Genomic DNA, 17658 nt, shown 5'->3' with positions numbered 1-17658 from the left:
GACCAAGATGACAACGACATCAGCTGTAAATGGACTAAAAAAAAATGCATGCATCGTCTATTCTATCGCCTGTCAGCCAGTCGCCACCATCAGTCGTGTAGCAGGCGAAACCCAGATCAAAACAAGCATTGAATCACATAGACCATAGTTATGGACTATGGTTTTGACTTTTGATATCACTGCGTTACGTTTCCGGGAGCCGTTAGTACCATGGTCACGGTCAAGGTCATGTCAAGGTCACGGTCACCTAGAAAATATCGCAAGTACTGACCTTGCAGGCAGAAGCTGAAGCTCATCACTATACGGTACGGTAAACCTTTCTAACGAAATAGCTTACAGCGAACAGGGCACAATACATGACAAATGAAGCTTAACTTGGACCGAAAAATGAATCCAAATATAAGCCAGATGAAATATATATGATTTTTTAACTCATTACTGTAGTGTGATGATATATATTGCATGAAAACAACATTAAACCAAAGAAGTTCTGCTGTAGCAGCGATTTAGCCATCTCTATGTTGTGCTGCGACTACGGCGCGCGTGTGTCGATATGTGACGCAAACTTTTCCCGTGTTGAAGCATAGCCGGCTTTCTGTTGTCTGCTGCGGTCTTCGTCCGAGGGGCTCTCTCTATCGCCTGGATAAAAATAGGCCCCGCCCATCCCAATCAGCTGCTGCATGACGAGTTGATGACGACAACCACTACTTACCAGCAACCAATCTAGGGATAGCGTACGTGACAGTAATGGTGCAGCGGTTGCAAAATATTACATTGTTATTCAAACGGTTTTTGCTTTTAGGGCCTTGTTAGATGAGGATGAGGTTAGATTAGATGAGGTGTTGATGAAGGCAGGTATTTTTTTTAAATATTTTTTTGACAATTTTTTGCCCTTGTTTTACTTAAGCTGAACCCGGGACCACCTGAAGTCTAAACCTTATTTTATATAACATGTCAATGCTGATGCTGTCTTGAAATGTGAAATTTAGACAATGGTTATAGGAATAATGAATAGCAATTTCACCAACAACATTTTAATCTCTAGGAAGTGCAATTAAAATTAAAATCACTGTCTGCCACACTGCTCCATCCTGGTCATGCAACCAACGTTCATGGGTGGTGTTTCACGGCAGAGCACGCACTGCAGTGCTCAGCACTGCAGTGCGCTGCGTGTGTCAGAGCATTGGGTTTCCATGGCAGTGTCAACAAACTTCACTGTGACGCTAAGCTATGACAGCATCCCAGAACGCTAGCACGCTGCGGTACCAGCACCAGCAGCATGCTAGCAGTATTTGAACTCAAACCTCTGTTCTTGGTACGGTTTTTCAGAACCTCTCACTCTGTTCCAAACGCGATTGATCATAAACTAAGAGATCACATGCAACGTCATTTGAGTGATGCTATGGTATGCCGTAGCTACCAGTGCACACAGTGTCTGGATGGTGAAACAGGGCCATTATTAATCACATTTGCTTTGCTTTGTTTCAGCAGAAACCTGTCTGCACATGGGAGGAGCTCAACAAAAGCCCATCAAGTTCATGCATGGCAGTGGATCTCAACAGGAGAAAACCAGAAAGAACATGGATGCTTGTAGATTGCAGTTGTACACTGCTGTTATCACCTGATGTGCGTGGCTGGCATTGCTCCTGGCAAGAACCACCTGCAAGTGATGAGAATGAGATGGTGCCTCAGTCGTTGAGTGTGCTGCAGTGTGAGAGGCGCCCTGATCTCTACTTTGTGATAGGTTTCCATTGGAGGTTCAACTGAGAAGTGAGAACTGACTGTGACCATGCTTGAGCATGCCAGTGGAGCTTTACATGCTTAGGGTTGCTTTTGAACAGATGCTGACCATGGCATGTCCCATCCAGTTATCACGTGCACAGAATGGTGGGGGGAGGGCAACTCTGGGCTCTTGAGTCAGCCCTACTGCACAGGGGGTACAGATGGCCGCTTACGTTTGGTGTGTCCTGCACTGCATTATCAAGCCCAGTCTGCGCCACAGGCAATGGGTCGGGCTGCACTATATTAAAGGCAGACTATCTTGCAAAGGAGGCTGGCATCCTCTCCCATAATGACACACCAATTGGCAATCATCGCTGCGATGATCACGAGGGTGTCCGCTTATCTAACATGGTGAGGTGGAGAGCCAGTTCAAGCTGGCCTGAGGGATGGTTTTACTTCATCTGAGGCCCCCTTTCCCCGCCTGCCAGGTCCGGTCAAACGACCGCTTCACAGTGAACGACTTGCAGTGGATGCCGTCCCACAGCGCAACGAGCTCGCCGACCAGAGGCGGCGGCCAAGAGGCGGCCGCGCTCCCCCAGTCGACGGTCCCGGTGGACGTCGGCGACGCCCACCGCGCGACCATCAGATCGGCTCGCGACAGCGCCGTCGCCGACTGACCGCATGACTGGTATCTGTTCTTGATGTGGGACCGACTGCCACCGCCGGTCGCGGAAGGGCATCGCTCATCGGCCATCGACGTCCGCCAGCTTCGCGTGGGTCACTGTTCGGGCTGCCACCAATACACCGAATCGGATGGAACCCTGTCGGCGAATGCCGGCGGTGCCCCGACATCGACTGCGCGGCGGCCAGTGCATCGCGTGCCGGGAGGAGGCTGGCACCCCCGATCGGTCATTGGTCACAAACCGTGTCCCAGCTCATGACTGCATCCAGCGCAGCTCTGTGAGATGTTCTGCAGCTGCTGCAGTCTGCCGCGTGTGTTAGTGAAAGAAGAATGAACATGAGAAAACCTCAAAACTTTATGCCTATTCGCAATTGACCAGTATTGGAATAAGTTTGGATTTTGAGAATTTGTGTCCCTGTGCTTGTGCCTGTGTGGAAAGGCATGCTTTACGGTGTACCATCTCAATGTCAAATCCCGGCTGCGCTGTGCGGATTTGTGCGGCTGCTGACAGGCCACCTGGGTGCCAACGTATGTGCGAATCCGCGAATACGTTGTGTTTCGTCAGTCAGTATCGTTCTGAAAATATTGACTGCAATAGGCTATATAGCGTATGACGGTTCAGCCCAGCAGTAATAACTGACCATTGATTGGGCGAATTTTGTGTGGTGGTTCGCTAATACATAACCTAAAGAGTGTTTTGCCGGAATCGTTTAGTAGCAGAACTGACCGGAATATAAGTAGAATGCAATGGTTTGAATCGTTAATTTGTTGAAACGATTGTTCTCTGAGACCACTGTGTAACTTTTGACCTGAGAATCACCAATTATAACGACAATGGGGAAGCAGTAGGCTGTACTGTAGAGTGTAGGCAACACTATATAGTTGGCACACATACGGAAGCACACGACTTACGCAGTGGACATCTGCATCATGCATGTTAAGGTTTACTGGGAAGAGTGAGAAATTAGTCAGAATATAACTGACTAAGGAAAATAGGCGATATTTCCTATTGAGCTGGGGCGGAGAGGGGGAGGGGACGTGTGGTCAGCTATGCCAATAATTCATTCTCTTTATGCAGCTGTGTAAAAGGGCGTCCGTTTTTGGGTGAGACCTTCCCCATCGGCCATTTCCAAGTTAAATCGTGGTGGAGAGTCTGGAGACCTCAGCCTCGGTAGTCGGCACCCTGCGCGCTGCGCCACCTTGCGAAACATAAAGCAGCAGTCCTGACATCTACAGGCGTGACTTTTCATGAAAGCGCGGATGTGTTCGCGCTTATGCGAAAAAAATGCTTCCGAGTATGGTTGATAATGAGATTAATTGTTGTCATTTATTTATTAATTCATTGGCAAAAGTACCCTAATAAATCGGTAAAATAGCTTGAACTGTATCGTATTTCCTTGGGAAAAAATGACGAACTCATCCTAAGACATCCAGATTATTGGATGCGTTCGTCAGTTGTAAGTAGTTCAAGTTTTTGGGAAAATTTGCTTGTGGAAAATCATAATATTTCAAAGATATGCCTATTTTTGAATAATTTATGCATTCATCTGCATTGAAAAATGATTGTAAAGCAAAAGTGCAAAAGATAATTGTCAATTTATTTTCTCAAATCACAATTTACGAACGCACAAAACTCCAGCTTTTAATTTAGTGCGTGTGCGAATTGCGGTCAAGAAAAAATATTTAAATTGTCTATATTCCTCTTAAAACAATGAAGGATGAATGAGAAAAACGCTGTTTTGAACAATTGTATATTTATTTTTTCTTAATTAAGCAAAAGTACAAAATTTTCAACTTTTATTACATTTGCTCTCACAAAATCCATCACTTTTTAGCATGACGTCATGTCAGCCAAATTTACTAGCGCCATCTCTGGAGAGCATCTTTCGAAACCTCCAGACGATAGAGAGAGCCGTCCGAGGCTGGTCGTGTTTTGAGGACTGCTCCTCTGGCTGGCAATCCTTCCGGTAAAGGTAAGCAATTTTTTACTTTGGTATCCAGCACATCTACATGAGGTTCTGGTTGTCGAAGCTTGACATGAATTTATGCTGAAATCCTCAAGAATTTGATAACGATGGAAAGGGAATTTGAAAGCCTACCTACGCCGCGCCTACGCCATCAAGAAAGGCATCTTGATCTTTAAGCCTATTTTGTTTTTATTTGGTGCTATCTCATCTTTATTTAATTATTATTAGAAATAAATATCAGTTGTCATTGTCTAAAGTATGGCTGCTTGAGTCAAACCATTATTTACTTATGTTTTCTTTTCTTCCCCATTTCAACTGTTGAAAAGTTTCCTGGTTAGTGGTTGCCATAGGAAAAACTAGATCTGAGGGTATATGATGTACCACAGTACCGCAAGTATTATTTCAATAATTTTATATTCACATATGGGCAGGTCACGTAGTATGACAAGGTGCCCCGTGCCATTGTAAGCATAATGGTTCAGAAGTGTGCAATTTGTATATTTTGGGGAGAGTGCCCTGTCACTGTGTATCATTTTATACATACTGATGCGACCTTCTTGGGTAAGTGGATGGACTTGTGCAGACTAAAATGGAAAATGCATGAGAGAGTGCCTCAGTTCCTAATGTGTTTGAATTTTGTTTTTTTCTTTGGGAGGGGTCAGGTTAGTTTGTGTTACAAAAGCTGAAATTGCTAGTAAATTTGAATAACTTCATATTGATTATTGAGTCATTGCTTTTTTATTTTTGATCAAGCAGAAAGTAAGAAAGTAAAGCAGTTTTTGTCCATCAGTGACATGCTGTTTTATAGTGCTTTTAAGTCTTAACTATAAGATTAAGATGATGGGGCAGGGATGGGGATTAAAGATTAAGATTATGCTTTAATCTTCACATCATCAACTGTTTATGAGCAGGAAAGTGTACCTTTTGTATGTCAATGGCTATTGCATCACACAGCCTGTGTTGTTGTGATTCAGAAGCCCTTGCTATTTCTATATGATTTTTAAAACTTTCTTAAATCATGTCAATTTTCCATCACAGTCAGGAAAGTGTTCTAATTGGATCAGTGAATACATACCTACTTTCAAATCACTGTGACCTTAGAAGCTCTTGTGTTAATTTTTTTAAATAAAAAACGAAACACTGTACATTTGAGTTAAAGATCAAGGGAGGTGCATGCATATTTTGGCTCGCTTAGCCACAACTTCTCGACCATTTATCCTCTCACTGTGCGCATCGGCTGCTGTGCAGCCCCGATCCTCCGATCGTCACCAGACCACCGCCCGTATTCTGTGCCCTTGCCGCCGGCAATGCGTGCTTCCGTGCCTGTTTGTGCGTTCGTGCCGCCCCATCCCCCCGTCCCGGTGTTCAGAGTTCCGTGACGGGCTCCGCACCCCGCGATAGGCGTGCACCGTCCCCCGTTTTTACACCGGATGCCGTGATAGCGGATTGATGCTGCTTGTTACGTAACTGGGAAGCACGGGTCGAAATAACTCGGGAATGTTTCACCGTCAAACGTGCTTGCGATTTCGACGCATATGTGAATGCTTAAAAATAGCGTCTAGCACATTGCAGAATGCTCACCGCAAAGCTTGTTTATTGGTTCGGTTTTAACGGGTTCCCATTTTATTGGGAGTTAATGCCACCAAAAGTACTCGGGCGTTTCATTCGACCGGACTTCTAACGATTGCACCGATGGCGATTGCGTATCATCCGACCAAAAGTATCATCATTTCTAATCAAATCTTTGGTACTTGAGACGTCAGGCAGATGGTACGGTATGAAAAGGGTGACTGTTTGAGGTTTATGAAAGGGTTACGGTATTGTTAGAGCACCGCCGAGGTACCCAACCGATAGGACTACTCGAGCTCACAGCCGTACCGACCCTCGGGGAGTCGGTACGGGTGTTGAGTGTTGAGTCAGCAGTGGTATCGAACAAACTGGGCGGCCGTGCCACAGGAAACGCCGGTCCAGTGAGATCACGCCGTATTGTTGCGAGGGAGACCGACCAGGGGCGATATTTGAGTTAGCCGTGACGCCGATCGAGATATATTTGCTACCTGACTTTTCAATGACTGCATTGTCATAATAATTTTTATCGAATCGTACGTCTATTATCGATCATGCAAATATTTTTCCGGTCGTGAGCGCTCAGTACAGAACTGCCCACTCATTGCTGACACCTAAGTTCTGTCATTCAAAATATTTTGATACGATTTCAATCGCTGATGAAATTTTCTTCATAACATCCCACTAGGTGCATCGCCATATTCCCATCCCGAATCGTGATGAGTTTTCTGACTTGACATGACCTCTACCCTGACAGCCGTGACCTGACCTGACCTGACCTGACCTGTTGTGATTTGTGTGACCTGTTGTGACCCCACCTGACCCCGCCCCCTGACCTCCCGGCAGTCTCGTCACCATGCCCTCTGAGGCGCCCACGCCGCCTCCACCGGCGGCTACGCCGGAGCTGGCCCTCTCCCTGCTCGAGTACACTGCCTCGCTCAACATTGACTCGCTACCCGCCGACCACCGCAAGACGGGCATCGTCTGCACCATTGGACCCGTCTCCCGCTCCGTGGAGAAGCTGGTTGAGTTGATGGAGACGGGGATGAACATAGCGAGGATGAACTTCTCTCACGGAACGCATGAGTATCACGCTGAGACTATGGAGAATGTAAGGAAGGCGGCGGAGGTTCTCAGTCAGAAGGCTGGACGGCCGGTGCCGATCGGGATTGCGCTGGATACGAAAGGACCGGAGATCCGCACGGGTCTTCTGGAAGGGGGTGCATCAGCGGAGGTGGAGCTGGTCGCTGGGAAGATGATCAAACTAACCACAGACAAGGCGGCGTATGAAAAATGCACCGCGGAGTTGCTGTATGTCGATTATGTCAACATCACTAAAGTCCTACCTGTCGGGCGAAGGGTCTATGTCGACGATGGACTAATCTCTCTGATTGCTCGCGAGATCGGACCCGACTTTGTCCTCTGCGAGATCGAGAACGGCGGCATGCTGGGCTCCAAGAAGGGCGTCAACCTGCCCGGCACGCCAGTCGACCTGCCTGCCGTCTCTGAGAAGGACCGTGGCGACCTTCTGCTTGGTGTTGAACAGGGAGTTGACATGGTGTTCGCTTCCTTCATCCGCGACGCAGCCGGCGTGCGGGAGATCCGCAAGGTCCTCGGCGAGAAGGGCAAAGATATCAAGATCATCTCAAAGATCGAGAATCATCAAGGAATCCTCAACATGGATGAAATCATCGCCGAGTCCGATGGTGTCATGGTCGCCCGTGGTGACATGGGTATCGAGATCCCCGCAGAGAAGGTGTTTGTCGCCCAGAAGGCTCTCATCTCTCGCTGCAACATGGCCGGCAAGCCGGTCATCTGCGCCACTCAGATGCTGGAGTCCATGGTGAAGAAGCCCCGCCCGACTCGTGCTGAGGTGTCTGACGTAGCCAACGCAGTTCTGGACGGCTCTGACTGTGTCATGCTCAGCGGTGAGACAGCCAAGGGCGACTACCCGCTCCAGTGTGTCTCCATGATGGACCGGTGCTGCCGTGAGGCGGAGGCCACGGTCTGGCACCAGGCCTTCTATAACGACGTGGCTCGTACGGTGGACGTCGCTGACCATCTGTGCTCGGTGGCGTTTGCGTCGGTAGGGGCGGCGCTGAAGATGAGGGCGGCGGCTATCGTGGTGCTGACCACCACCGGAAAGTCGGCGCACATGCTGTCTAAGTGAGTTGGGAGGGACGAGGGGAGTTGGGGGGGGGGGCTTAGATAGAAGGGTATAACGGGAATAATGAGTAGACAATCGGTACCGATTATGGCTGCTCGCAGGGAGCTGCCAAGACCAATCATAGATCATGCCCGTATTGAGCTGCTGGAGCCAGCATATAATTATCGAGTACAATGAGTCCCTGTAAAGTCATGAGTGACGCTCTAAGTGTGATGCGTATCGTAGCAACTTCTCATGACACTCATGGCCAGTAACTCGCAGCCGTCGCCAATCGTAGCCCGCTGGCACCGACCGCCCCGCGGTCCGTTTTCGTTCCCCTGGCGTCGAGCCATGGGTCTGTCAGGAGGCGGTGGGTCCCTGACGTGTGTTTTACCGGCTGCGGACGTCGGTTTATGCAGTGTTCAGACGCTGCAAGGAAAGGCACACCTCCGATGTGTCGTAATCAGATCGGTATAGCTTGTCTGTGTGGTTGTGCAATAGTCAGTTTTGTGGTTATGTGATAGGGTTGATGTTGTGTTGCGTTCTCTGTTGACTAGACTTCAATGTCGAGATTGCGCAGTACCTAATCCTGATTTCCTGTATTCCTTGCTAGTGTTCATTGTTCGGCACTAAATAGGGTCATTATTCACACTGTTCGACGCTTCCCCTTCTATTCCCAAGGTCAGTTATTTGACCTTTAGAAAGAGTTCAAGGCTGTTCGATTGCCAACATCCCCTGTTTACCGCCATTCAATCGAGCCGATCAATTCGCTTGGTTGTTGGTCAGTCTGGCTCGTTAATCGTTCCATTCCTCTGTCGTCCCCATCTCCGTGCATTCGAACGCGGTCACTTTACCTTCATTTCCGTCTGTGTGTCGGTAGCAGTGATCTGTGTGCCAGGATCCCGTGTTTATAGCCGTTCCTGTCTGCAACCCTCCGTTAATTGCTTTCTGAAACTTTGTCCTTCAATCACCGTTCCATGAACAGCTTCTGTCACCAACTTTCCGTCTCCTTTTGTCTACCATTTCCTCCTCTCCCTTCCATGTGTTGACAAGTTCTGTCTAGTATCTTCCCACTTATGGTTGATTCCGTCGGTATATCGGTGCGTTACTTGTTACCGACACAAGTATTATTTATTTACACCTTAAGACTCTCCACTCGTTTTGTTTGTTAGCAGTTTGTAGTCAGCGGTCATGTGAGTGTGAATGAATCATGCCGTATCGAGTGACTGTAGAGTGAACCTGATCAGTGTGTGACTGGAGGGGTTGCCCGAGGCATTGTGTCAGTAGTACTGGGAAGAATGATGTGACGGGGAGCCAATGGGATGAATGATTGATGACGTGATATGACGTGATGCCCCTGTATAAATGTTGTGTGCGTTCGTGTACCGTTGAGTCGTCGTGGACCGCTAGACCTGAATAGAGTCTACCAAAGTGTTGCCCACATCTTTTCTTCTACATCTTCTACAAGCTATTTCGGCATTTCGGCATTATCATGGACACACCGACAGAGACGGGCGCTGTGGTGCAGGGATCTGAGCAGGTCCGGATCGGAGCTGGACTCGATCCTCGCCTCATCGACGAGTACGACGGGAGCGGCGACGTCGTCGAATGGCACACGCAGGCGTCACTGCTCTGTGAGTATCGCGGTGTGTCGGCGGCGGAGGTGTTGCCCATGCGGCTGAAAGGTGGTGCTTTCGCCGTGTGGTCACAGCTGTCCGCGGTGGACCGCCGGTCAGCAACGGCGACACGAGACGCCTTGTTTAAGGCGTTCGCCATGGACGACTTCGCGGCTCACACAGCATTCGTCGCACGTCGGCTAGAGCCGGGGGAGAGCGCTGATGTCTTCCTGGCGAGTCTGCGCCGCTATGCTGCCCTGTTCGGCGGCGTGACGGACCGACAGCTGGTAGCTGCCTTCGTCAACGGTCTGCCGGCGTCCGTGGCGGACACAATCCGAGCAGGAACCAGGTCAGAGCAACTCAGTCTGGAGAGCACAGTCGCCCGCGCGCGGGCGGTGCTTGGTAATGACCAGACGCAAGCTGTGGCGGCGGTTCACAATGATCTACAGCGGCAGCAGCGGCGGCAGCGACCGAAGCGCCCACCTCGTCCCAGACGCTGCTGGACGTGTGGGACTGAGGGTCATCTCGCCGCGGCCTGCCCAAACGCCTCGGGGGACGTGTCAGCGCGAGCACTGTCCCCGGAGCAATAGATCGCGTCCTCCCGGTGATCCAGAGCAAGGTAGACGGTCGTGAGCGGCGTGTATTGGTGGACACTGGTTGCACAGACACGCTCGTGCACAAGGATTGTTGTGAGCAGTGGACACCGCGGACGGTGATGATGAGGACTGTGAACGGTGGGTCGTTGCGGTGTAGTGTGTCGTAGGGGCGCGGATGCGAGAGAAGAGAACCGAACGGGCCGAGAGGTGTATTCCGACTGTCTACAGTTCGTCAGCGTCGGTGCCGGGAGCAGAGCATCCGTGGTTACAGGATACGGGGCCGGTCCGCCGAGCGAGGCTATATTTGGGTCGGCGGCCGGACCACGACGCGTGAGGGAGCGCGCCTCCGAATGACAGCGGAGCTCGAACGTGTGTTCTCTTTACCACGATATGAGAGAAGGGAATCGGTCCCACAATATCTTCCCTCCCCCCAGGGAAGCGTAGGGAACCGAAGCGACCATAGTAAAGAGAGCAAACGTCAAGCTAACGGAGAATAATTTTTGGGTTGAGCGTATTGCAAAATGGTATGAACAGATAAGTAGGTGTTTCGTGGCAATTGCACCTACTGCCTGCCACGGTGGCTTGAATGGTCGTTGATCTTATTAAATGGTAAGAAAAAGGACCATTGCCGGACCGCTGTGCGTGTCTGTCAAGGTCGTGGAGCTTACGGCTGGGCGAGTCCTCTGCTCTTTGGCAGGGCTCGTCCCATGGGCATCTCTGGCCCTCGGCAACTTTGGCCGTTTTTGGAGACAAATATATAATTTCGGTGATTGAACCACGATTTGCACGTAATTGACTGTCCATTCCATTTACAAAATGCTCAATTTACGTTACCTGTCGAAATGACAAGACAAGTGCTGGTAAAATTAAAGAACTGCACTTGCGTACTTCTCCGTAAAATTTTGAGAGTAACCACAGAAACACTGCAAACGACACAGAACACTGACGAAAACAATTTCATGACAGTACAATTTTTCACAAATTCACAATTGTTTTACAAGATTTCACCAATCAATCACTGTCACTTTTTTATAAAAATATCAAGAGTTCATTTATCTTTTTCATTTTCATGATCACGATTTTTAAGTGGAATGATTTTTGACTTTTTCTTGAGTTTTTTTTTTTTAGCTTGAATTTTCAATTCTTCTCTCCTTCAGGCTAGATGTTGTATACGAGGTGGTGTCCATCACTCGATAACGCTGAGGAGGACTGCGCAGGCTGATGAGCCGTGCGCTGTCGGCGGGCTCCGTAGAGGTCCAGTGCAGCTGATGGCGTTGGTTGCCGCAGGCCGATGATGTTGCCGGGCAGAGCTGCTCACTGGAGACGGTGCAGCTGGACGATGACAAGTCCAGGATGGTCACAGGTCAGCTCCCTAGTCGATGACGTGACGTAGGGGCGACGCACCGTATCGGAGCACGGACTAACCAGTCTGCGATGTTAATGCAGATGCAGAGGCTGGGGTCCGTTGTGAGGGGCACAAGTCCCCTCGACCGCCGCTGCCACCATTGTCGTAGGGGCGCGGATGCGAGAGAAGAGAACCGAACGGGCCGAGAGGTGTATTCCGACTGTCTACAGTTCGTCAGCGTCGGTGCCGGGAGCAGAGCATCCGTGGTTACAGGATACGGGGCCGGTCCGCCGAGCGAGGCTATATTTGGGTCGGCGGCCGGACCACGACGCGTGAGGGAGCGCGCCTCCGAATGACAGCGGAGCTCGAACGTGTGTTCTCTTTACCACGATATGAGAGAAGGGAATCGGTCCCACAAGTGGGACGGCCAAAGTCACCATGGAGTGCCAAGGCAAACGAGTGACGCTCGCAGCCTTTGTTGTGCCTGATCGTCCATTGGGAGTGGACATGGTGCTGGGCATGTCAGGCATCACGGCCCTAGGTGGCATCAGCCTGAGGACGCCGACAGACGTGCGGATCTGTGCGGCGGCGGCGGCTGAGGTCGACCCCCAGGGGCTGGCGCTGGATGCAGCAGACTTCTCGGCCCGGTTCGAGGCACAAACTGGAGAGTGGACGGTGGCATGGAAGTGGGCAGACGGGGAAGGCCCGGAGTATCTGCAGAACCAGGTCGCCCAGTATGCCGTGCCGCCGGAAGCTCGACCAGCATATGACACCGAGCTGGAGCTGTGGATCCGGGAAGGATGGCTGCAGCCGTACGACGAGCGGGTGGATGGCCCAGTCCGAGGTTTAATCCCTCTGATGGCGGTCCCGCAGCCAAATCAGGACAAGGTGAGGCCTGTCCTGGACTACCGTGAGCTGAATGGTCACATAATCGCACACACTGCAGATGCGGACGTTTGCGCCGATCAGCTTCGTCGCTGGCGGCGGCATGGCGCTCGCATTGCTGTAGTGGACTTGCGGAAGGCGTACCTTCAGCTACGGTTGGATCGGCGGCTGCGACCGTACCAGACGGTGGAGGTGCGAGGTCAGAGATACTGCCTGACTCGCATCGGATTTGGCCTGAGCATCGCACCGGCTGTCATGAAGGCCGTGGTACGAGCCGTCCTGCTCCAGGATGAAGTGGTGGCCCGAGGAGTGCTGCCTTATGTGGACGATCTCCTGGTGGACGAAGAAATCGTCAGCGCGGACCACGTGGCGGAGCACTTCGCCCGGTACGGCCTGGACTGCAAGCCGCCGGAGCGGGCGGCGGAGGGAGCACGGCTGCTCGGACTGCGGGTGAGTGCGGTCGCTGGAGAGCTGTGCTGGCGTCGTGACAACCCAGTGCCGGCGCCCCCGGAAGTGCTGACGCGTCGGGCTGTGTTTGCTTGGTGTGGTCAGCTGGTGTCCCATCTGCCAGTGGTGGGATGGCTGCGACCAGCGGCCGCGTGGCTCAAACGGCGCGTCAATGCTCTAACAGCAGGATGGGACGACCCAACAGAGGACGTGGGGCTGCGCGGGCAGGTCGATCATGTCGTGGCCCGACTGAACGACAGTGACCCGGCTCGAGGCCCATGGCGGCTGAAGGGGGACAAGTTGGTGGTCTGGACGGACGCTAGCTCTATCGCTGCCGGTGTCGTCCTGGAGGACCCCGAGGGTGGCGTCGTGGAGGATGCGAGCTGGCTGCGGCCTGAGTCGAAGGCGGCGATGCACATAAACATGGCTGAACTGGACGCGGCGCTCAGCGGCGTGAACATGGCGATCGCCTGGGGCATCACCATCATCGATCTCTGTACGGACTCGGCTACGGTCCACAAATGGATCGATGACGCCCTGACCGGCCGCTCGCGCCTGCGAACGAAGGCACACGGGGAGATGCTCATCCGCCGGAGGATCGACGTCATCCGTCAGCTGGTGGAGGAGTTCAACCTGAGGCTGACAGTCGTCCTGGTGAAGTCCGCAGACAACCTGGCGGATGCGCTGACTCGTGTGCCAAAGGAGTGGCTCCAAACACCGGACCCAGAGCCTGCCGCACGGCCGGTGGCTGCCGCGGCAATCGCAGACCCACGGCCGGATGTCGACCCCACACGGATACGCGCAGTGCACGAGAGTACTGGACATCAGGGAGTCCGTCGGACCCTCTGGTACGTGCGGCGGAATGAAGACGCCCGTGCCACCCGGTCGGCAGTGCGCGCCGTGATCCAACAGTGTGATGTGTGCCAGTCCATTGACCCAGCACCGGTACGTTGGCAGCAAGGGTCACTGAGTGTGCCGCTGACGTGGGAACGGCTGGCGATCGACGTTACGCACTACCGGGAACGGTCCTATCTGACTGTTATTGATTGTGGACCATCCCGGTATGGAATTTGGCGACTACTGCGCCGGTCAGATGCGGCTGAGGTGACGAACCAGCTGGAAAACATCTTCCTGGAAAGAGGCGCGCCTGCAGAGCTTCTGCTGGACAACGCCACGGAGTTCCGCAGTCGCCGGATGGCGGCATTCGCCGCGCGGTGGGGCGTCCGGCTGCGCTTCCGGGCGGTGCACGAGGCGGGCGGCAACGGCATCGTCGAGCGCCACCATCGGACAGTCAAGGTGATGGCAGCCCGACAAGGCTGTACAATCGGGGAAGCAGTGCACCGCTATAACGCCACGCCTCGTGACGGGATGCATCCTAGCAGCGCTCCTGCAGCGGCTGTCTTCCAGCGCGCTGGTCACGACCTCCCGCTGAACATCGATGAACCCGGCCGAGCGGTGTCCGAAGTGGACGATGGCATCCAGAGTGCACGCAAAGCGTTCCGGGTCGGTGACGCCGTGTGGATACGCCGCCGAGGTCAGCCGACGCGGTGCACGGACGTGTCGCGGCGGGGCGTGGTCACCCGACTGTTACCGGCACCACTGGTGGAGGTGGATGGTGCCCCGTGGCATGTGCGCTGCGTCCGACGACGGTTTGAGGAGGTTGGCAACACAGACAGTATGAGTGACTGTGAGTCCGAGCCTGAAGGAATGGCCAAACCGTACTGCGGCGTAGTACACGTGTGAGAAGAGCCCCGGAAGAGCTGTATGGACAGAGTGTGCCAAGCGAATGTATCGATGTTGATGATGAATAATGATGATGATTACTGATAATCAGGTGGAGGTGTAGTCAGCGGTCATGTGAGTGTGAATGAATCATGCCGTATCGAGTGACTGTAGAGTGAACCTGATCAGTGTGTGACTGGAGGGGTTGCCCGAGGCATTGTGTCAGTAGTACTGGGAAGAATGATGTGACGGGGAGCCAATGGGATGAATGATTGATGACGTGATATGACGTGATGCCCCTGTATAAATGTTGTGTGCGTTCGTGTACCGTTGAGTCGTCGTGGACCGCTAGACCTGAATAGAGTCTACCAAAGTGTTGCCCACATCTTTTCTTCTACATCTTCTACACAGTTTCTTATCCCTAACCCTCCTTCCCCTCCCCTCCTGTCGGCAGGCCCCACCCGCCGTGTAACTATCTCAACATTCCCGTACCTCTAACCCCCCCCCCCCCCTCTCTCGCCCCCAGGTTCCGTCCGCCGTGTCCGATCATCGCCGTGACACGGTTCCCTCAGGTGGCCCGCCAGTGTCACCTGCACCGCGGCATCATCCCCCTGATCCACACCGCCGAGCGGGTGGCCGACTGGCTACAGGATGTCGAGATTCGCGTCCAGTACGCCGTCAACCACGGAAAGGATAGGAAGTTTGTGCGAGATGGTGACCCACTGGTGATTGTTACGGGTTGGAAGTCGGGAGCGGGATTTACCAACACGATGAGGGTTATCTACGCCTAGAGGATGACGTGGTTATGAAGGGTGAGTTGGTGTGGTTGAAAAGATGTTGGTGGATTTCGTGTTTAGGGGATTTGGGAACTGTTGTAGAATGGGAAGTTTGGCCTAGATGTTGGTGAGGGAGGGAGACAACTGTTAGAGAGGTGATAAGTTGTTGAGTTTGATGAACTTGCGTCTGTTAGAGTCTGAGGTTAGTGATAGGTCGGCTAGTGGTAGCGGTAGTTGGAAGAGTCTGAAGTCCCACTCTGGGCTGTGGATGCGAAGAGTACGTCAAAGTCACAATCGCAGTCAGAATCCCTCCTTCGCCCCTCAGAGGCATGTTAGGTATACCACAGGGTACGGAAACCAACCAGCCAAAGAAACACTGCGTGATCGACAATGCGCTAGCATTAACTTACTCCGTCACAAGCACTGTTGAATGCGGCACGCTTCTTATGTGTGTATGCAAGCAGTTGTAAGTCTTTCCCGCTAGGTCTTTGTAGGCCTGTGTGCAAAGCCCAGTCGTTAATGCCATGTGTGATGGGCTAGACATCGCTTCCCTGTAAGATGTTGTGCTTAGGCTGTTTGTTGCGGATACTTGTTGTAGCTCTCACTAGCTTGTTGTCAGCTGTCAAATCACGTCGCTTCACTGGCAACATGATTTGACGCTCCTAACGCTTGTTGGTTGTGAAAGATGTTAGGTCGGACTACTTTAACCTTGTCGTGAACGCCCGTCGGCGAATGGAGGCACTGGGCTGTTGCGAGGCGGTATAGAATGCATCCGGATCGGTTACCAGCTGCGAACTGAGCTTATCATTGTGAACGACCCCCAGTACCCCTGGATGTGCTGCCGAGTCTGAAATCAGACCTCGACCGTGTTGCTAACCACCCGATCTGCAGAACTCGCTAACTGGTATCCTTTGTTTTGCCGGGCCTGAATGCTACCGTACGGTCTTGTGACCCACAATCTTTGGCCAGTGTCATCAGTTTGACGAGAATATCTCACCAGGTTGGCCCTATCTATTTGTTAACAGTTTAGATCTGCGATTATTCGCAGCACGAACGCTATTATTGGTCGCCGTAGTACTGGCGAAGGATAGTTTTGTTTGACCATATTTGCTAAATTATGTATGTGTTCTCTCATGTTGAAATGTTTTTTCCTAAGCAGCTAATTCTTTCGTTCTTGATTCACGATTTCGTTTCGGTATGTGATGTCACCAAAGATTTGTGTTATCCGACCATGGATTATCCGTGGGCCTAAATGGTCTGTCCCATTTGGCCCCACCTGATAAACTAGTCACTCCCGAACCGTAACAATGTAACCCCTCAGGTTTGTTTCGAGTCCATGGCATCCAGATATGGAAAGAGGTTCCCCGCGCTCTGTTGAATCAATAAATGTTAGCTCGATATTCTTAGTTTTGATGTCTGAACGACTAGCAAAAGCGAACCTGTTCAGTGAGCAAGTTTAACTAATAGACAGAGGGGCAAGGCCTCTAGCGAATCTGTGGATGCTTTCGTATGTTGGTCACCGGAATGATTTCAACACCTTGCGAAACATGTGTATAGCTCATTGTGATAACACGTGACTCATCGTATTGCGTTGCACTTGCTTTTCGCGATTCATTGCAGCTACTTCGCACAGGGGTTCAGAATGTGCTATCGATCCGGTCCCGGTGGTTTGGCTGGGTGATAGTGTCGCTATCGAATGCGGTACACAAATTATCGGGTGGTTGTTTTTGCGCGATTTTTTCATTTGATGATAGTTGAGTACATAGCCTGCTACACGCTGATATGCCAGACTTGCCTCCGTGCCTGAGCTTTTCAGGATGTATGATGGCTGTGGTGCACTGCAACAGTACATATCGGACAATGGACAACTAGCACGAGGTAGCACTACGCGCCGTTACGTCTCGGGCAGCCACCGCTTCCTCAAATCACAATGTGACTGCGGGTTCTTACGTGAGCTCAATGTTCAAATAGTTCTCACTTTAATGCAACGCAATATTTGATATAGCATCGCTTATCTTAAATTCCCATGGCTCCCTCATAGAGTCCCTCGTTGACCACATCCAATTCATGACTGGCGTGTTCCTCGCGTTCCGTCGTTTTCTGTCCCTGTCCTCCACAGGGAATGGCTTCTAAGTTCAATCTCCGAAGCCGGGTGTTGCCGAGGCGATTCCAGCTCCCCGGCCGGTGT

General features: G+C 51.8%; 1 protein-coding gene across 3 annotated transcripts; it reads left to right on the top strand.

Moving 5' to 3' along the window:
* Positions 1-575: 575 nt before the first annotated feature.
* On the top strand, positions 576-16870 carry LOC122372224 (pyruvate kinase-like). Of its 3 annotated transcripts, none has more exons than XM_043349154.1 (4): positions 576-623; positions 4326-4377; positions 6773-8103; positions 15221-16870. In XM_043349154.1, exons 3-4 carry the CDS (start codon positions 6794-6796, stop codon positions 15483-15485), a joined length of 1575 nt encoding a protein of 524 aa, XP_043205089.1. In that variant the 5' UTR covers positions 576-623; positions 4326-4377; positions 6773-6793; the 3' UTR covers positions 15486-16870. The 3 variants fall into 3 exon arrangements, with proteins under 3 accessions (XP_043205089.1, XP_043205086.1, XP_043205087.1); XM_043349151.1 differs by having other exon boundaries at positions 578-623; positions 6784-8103; XM_043349152.1 differs by lacking the exon at positions 576-623 and having other exon boundaries at positions 4231-4377; positions 6784-8103.
* Positions 16871-17658: the final 788 nt, after the last annotated feature.

The sequence above is a fragment of the Amphibalanus amphitrite genome, unplaced genomic scaffold (assembly GCF_019059575.1).
Source record: "Amphibalanus amphitrite isolate SeventyFive unplaced genomic scaffold, NRLGWU_Aamphi_draft 001333F_arrow, whole genome shotgun sequence".
Lineage (NCBI taxonomy): Eukaryota > Metazoa > Arthropoda > Thecostraca > Balanomorpha > Balanidae > Amphibalanus > Amphibalanus amphitrite.
This window is presented reverse-complemented; position numbering and strand designations above follow the sequence as displayed.

Bases quoted from the DNA above. Each gene is read 5' to 3' on its own strand.
- LOC122372224 (XM_043349154.1), top strand. From the start codon at position 6,794: ATGCCCTCTGAGGCGCCCACGCCGCCTCCACCGGCGGCTACGCCGGAG. The intron at 8,104-15,220 runs GTGAGTTGGGAG...TCTCGCCCCCAG, and splicing joins TCGGCGCACATGCTGTCTAA to GTTCCGTCCGCCGTGTCCGA.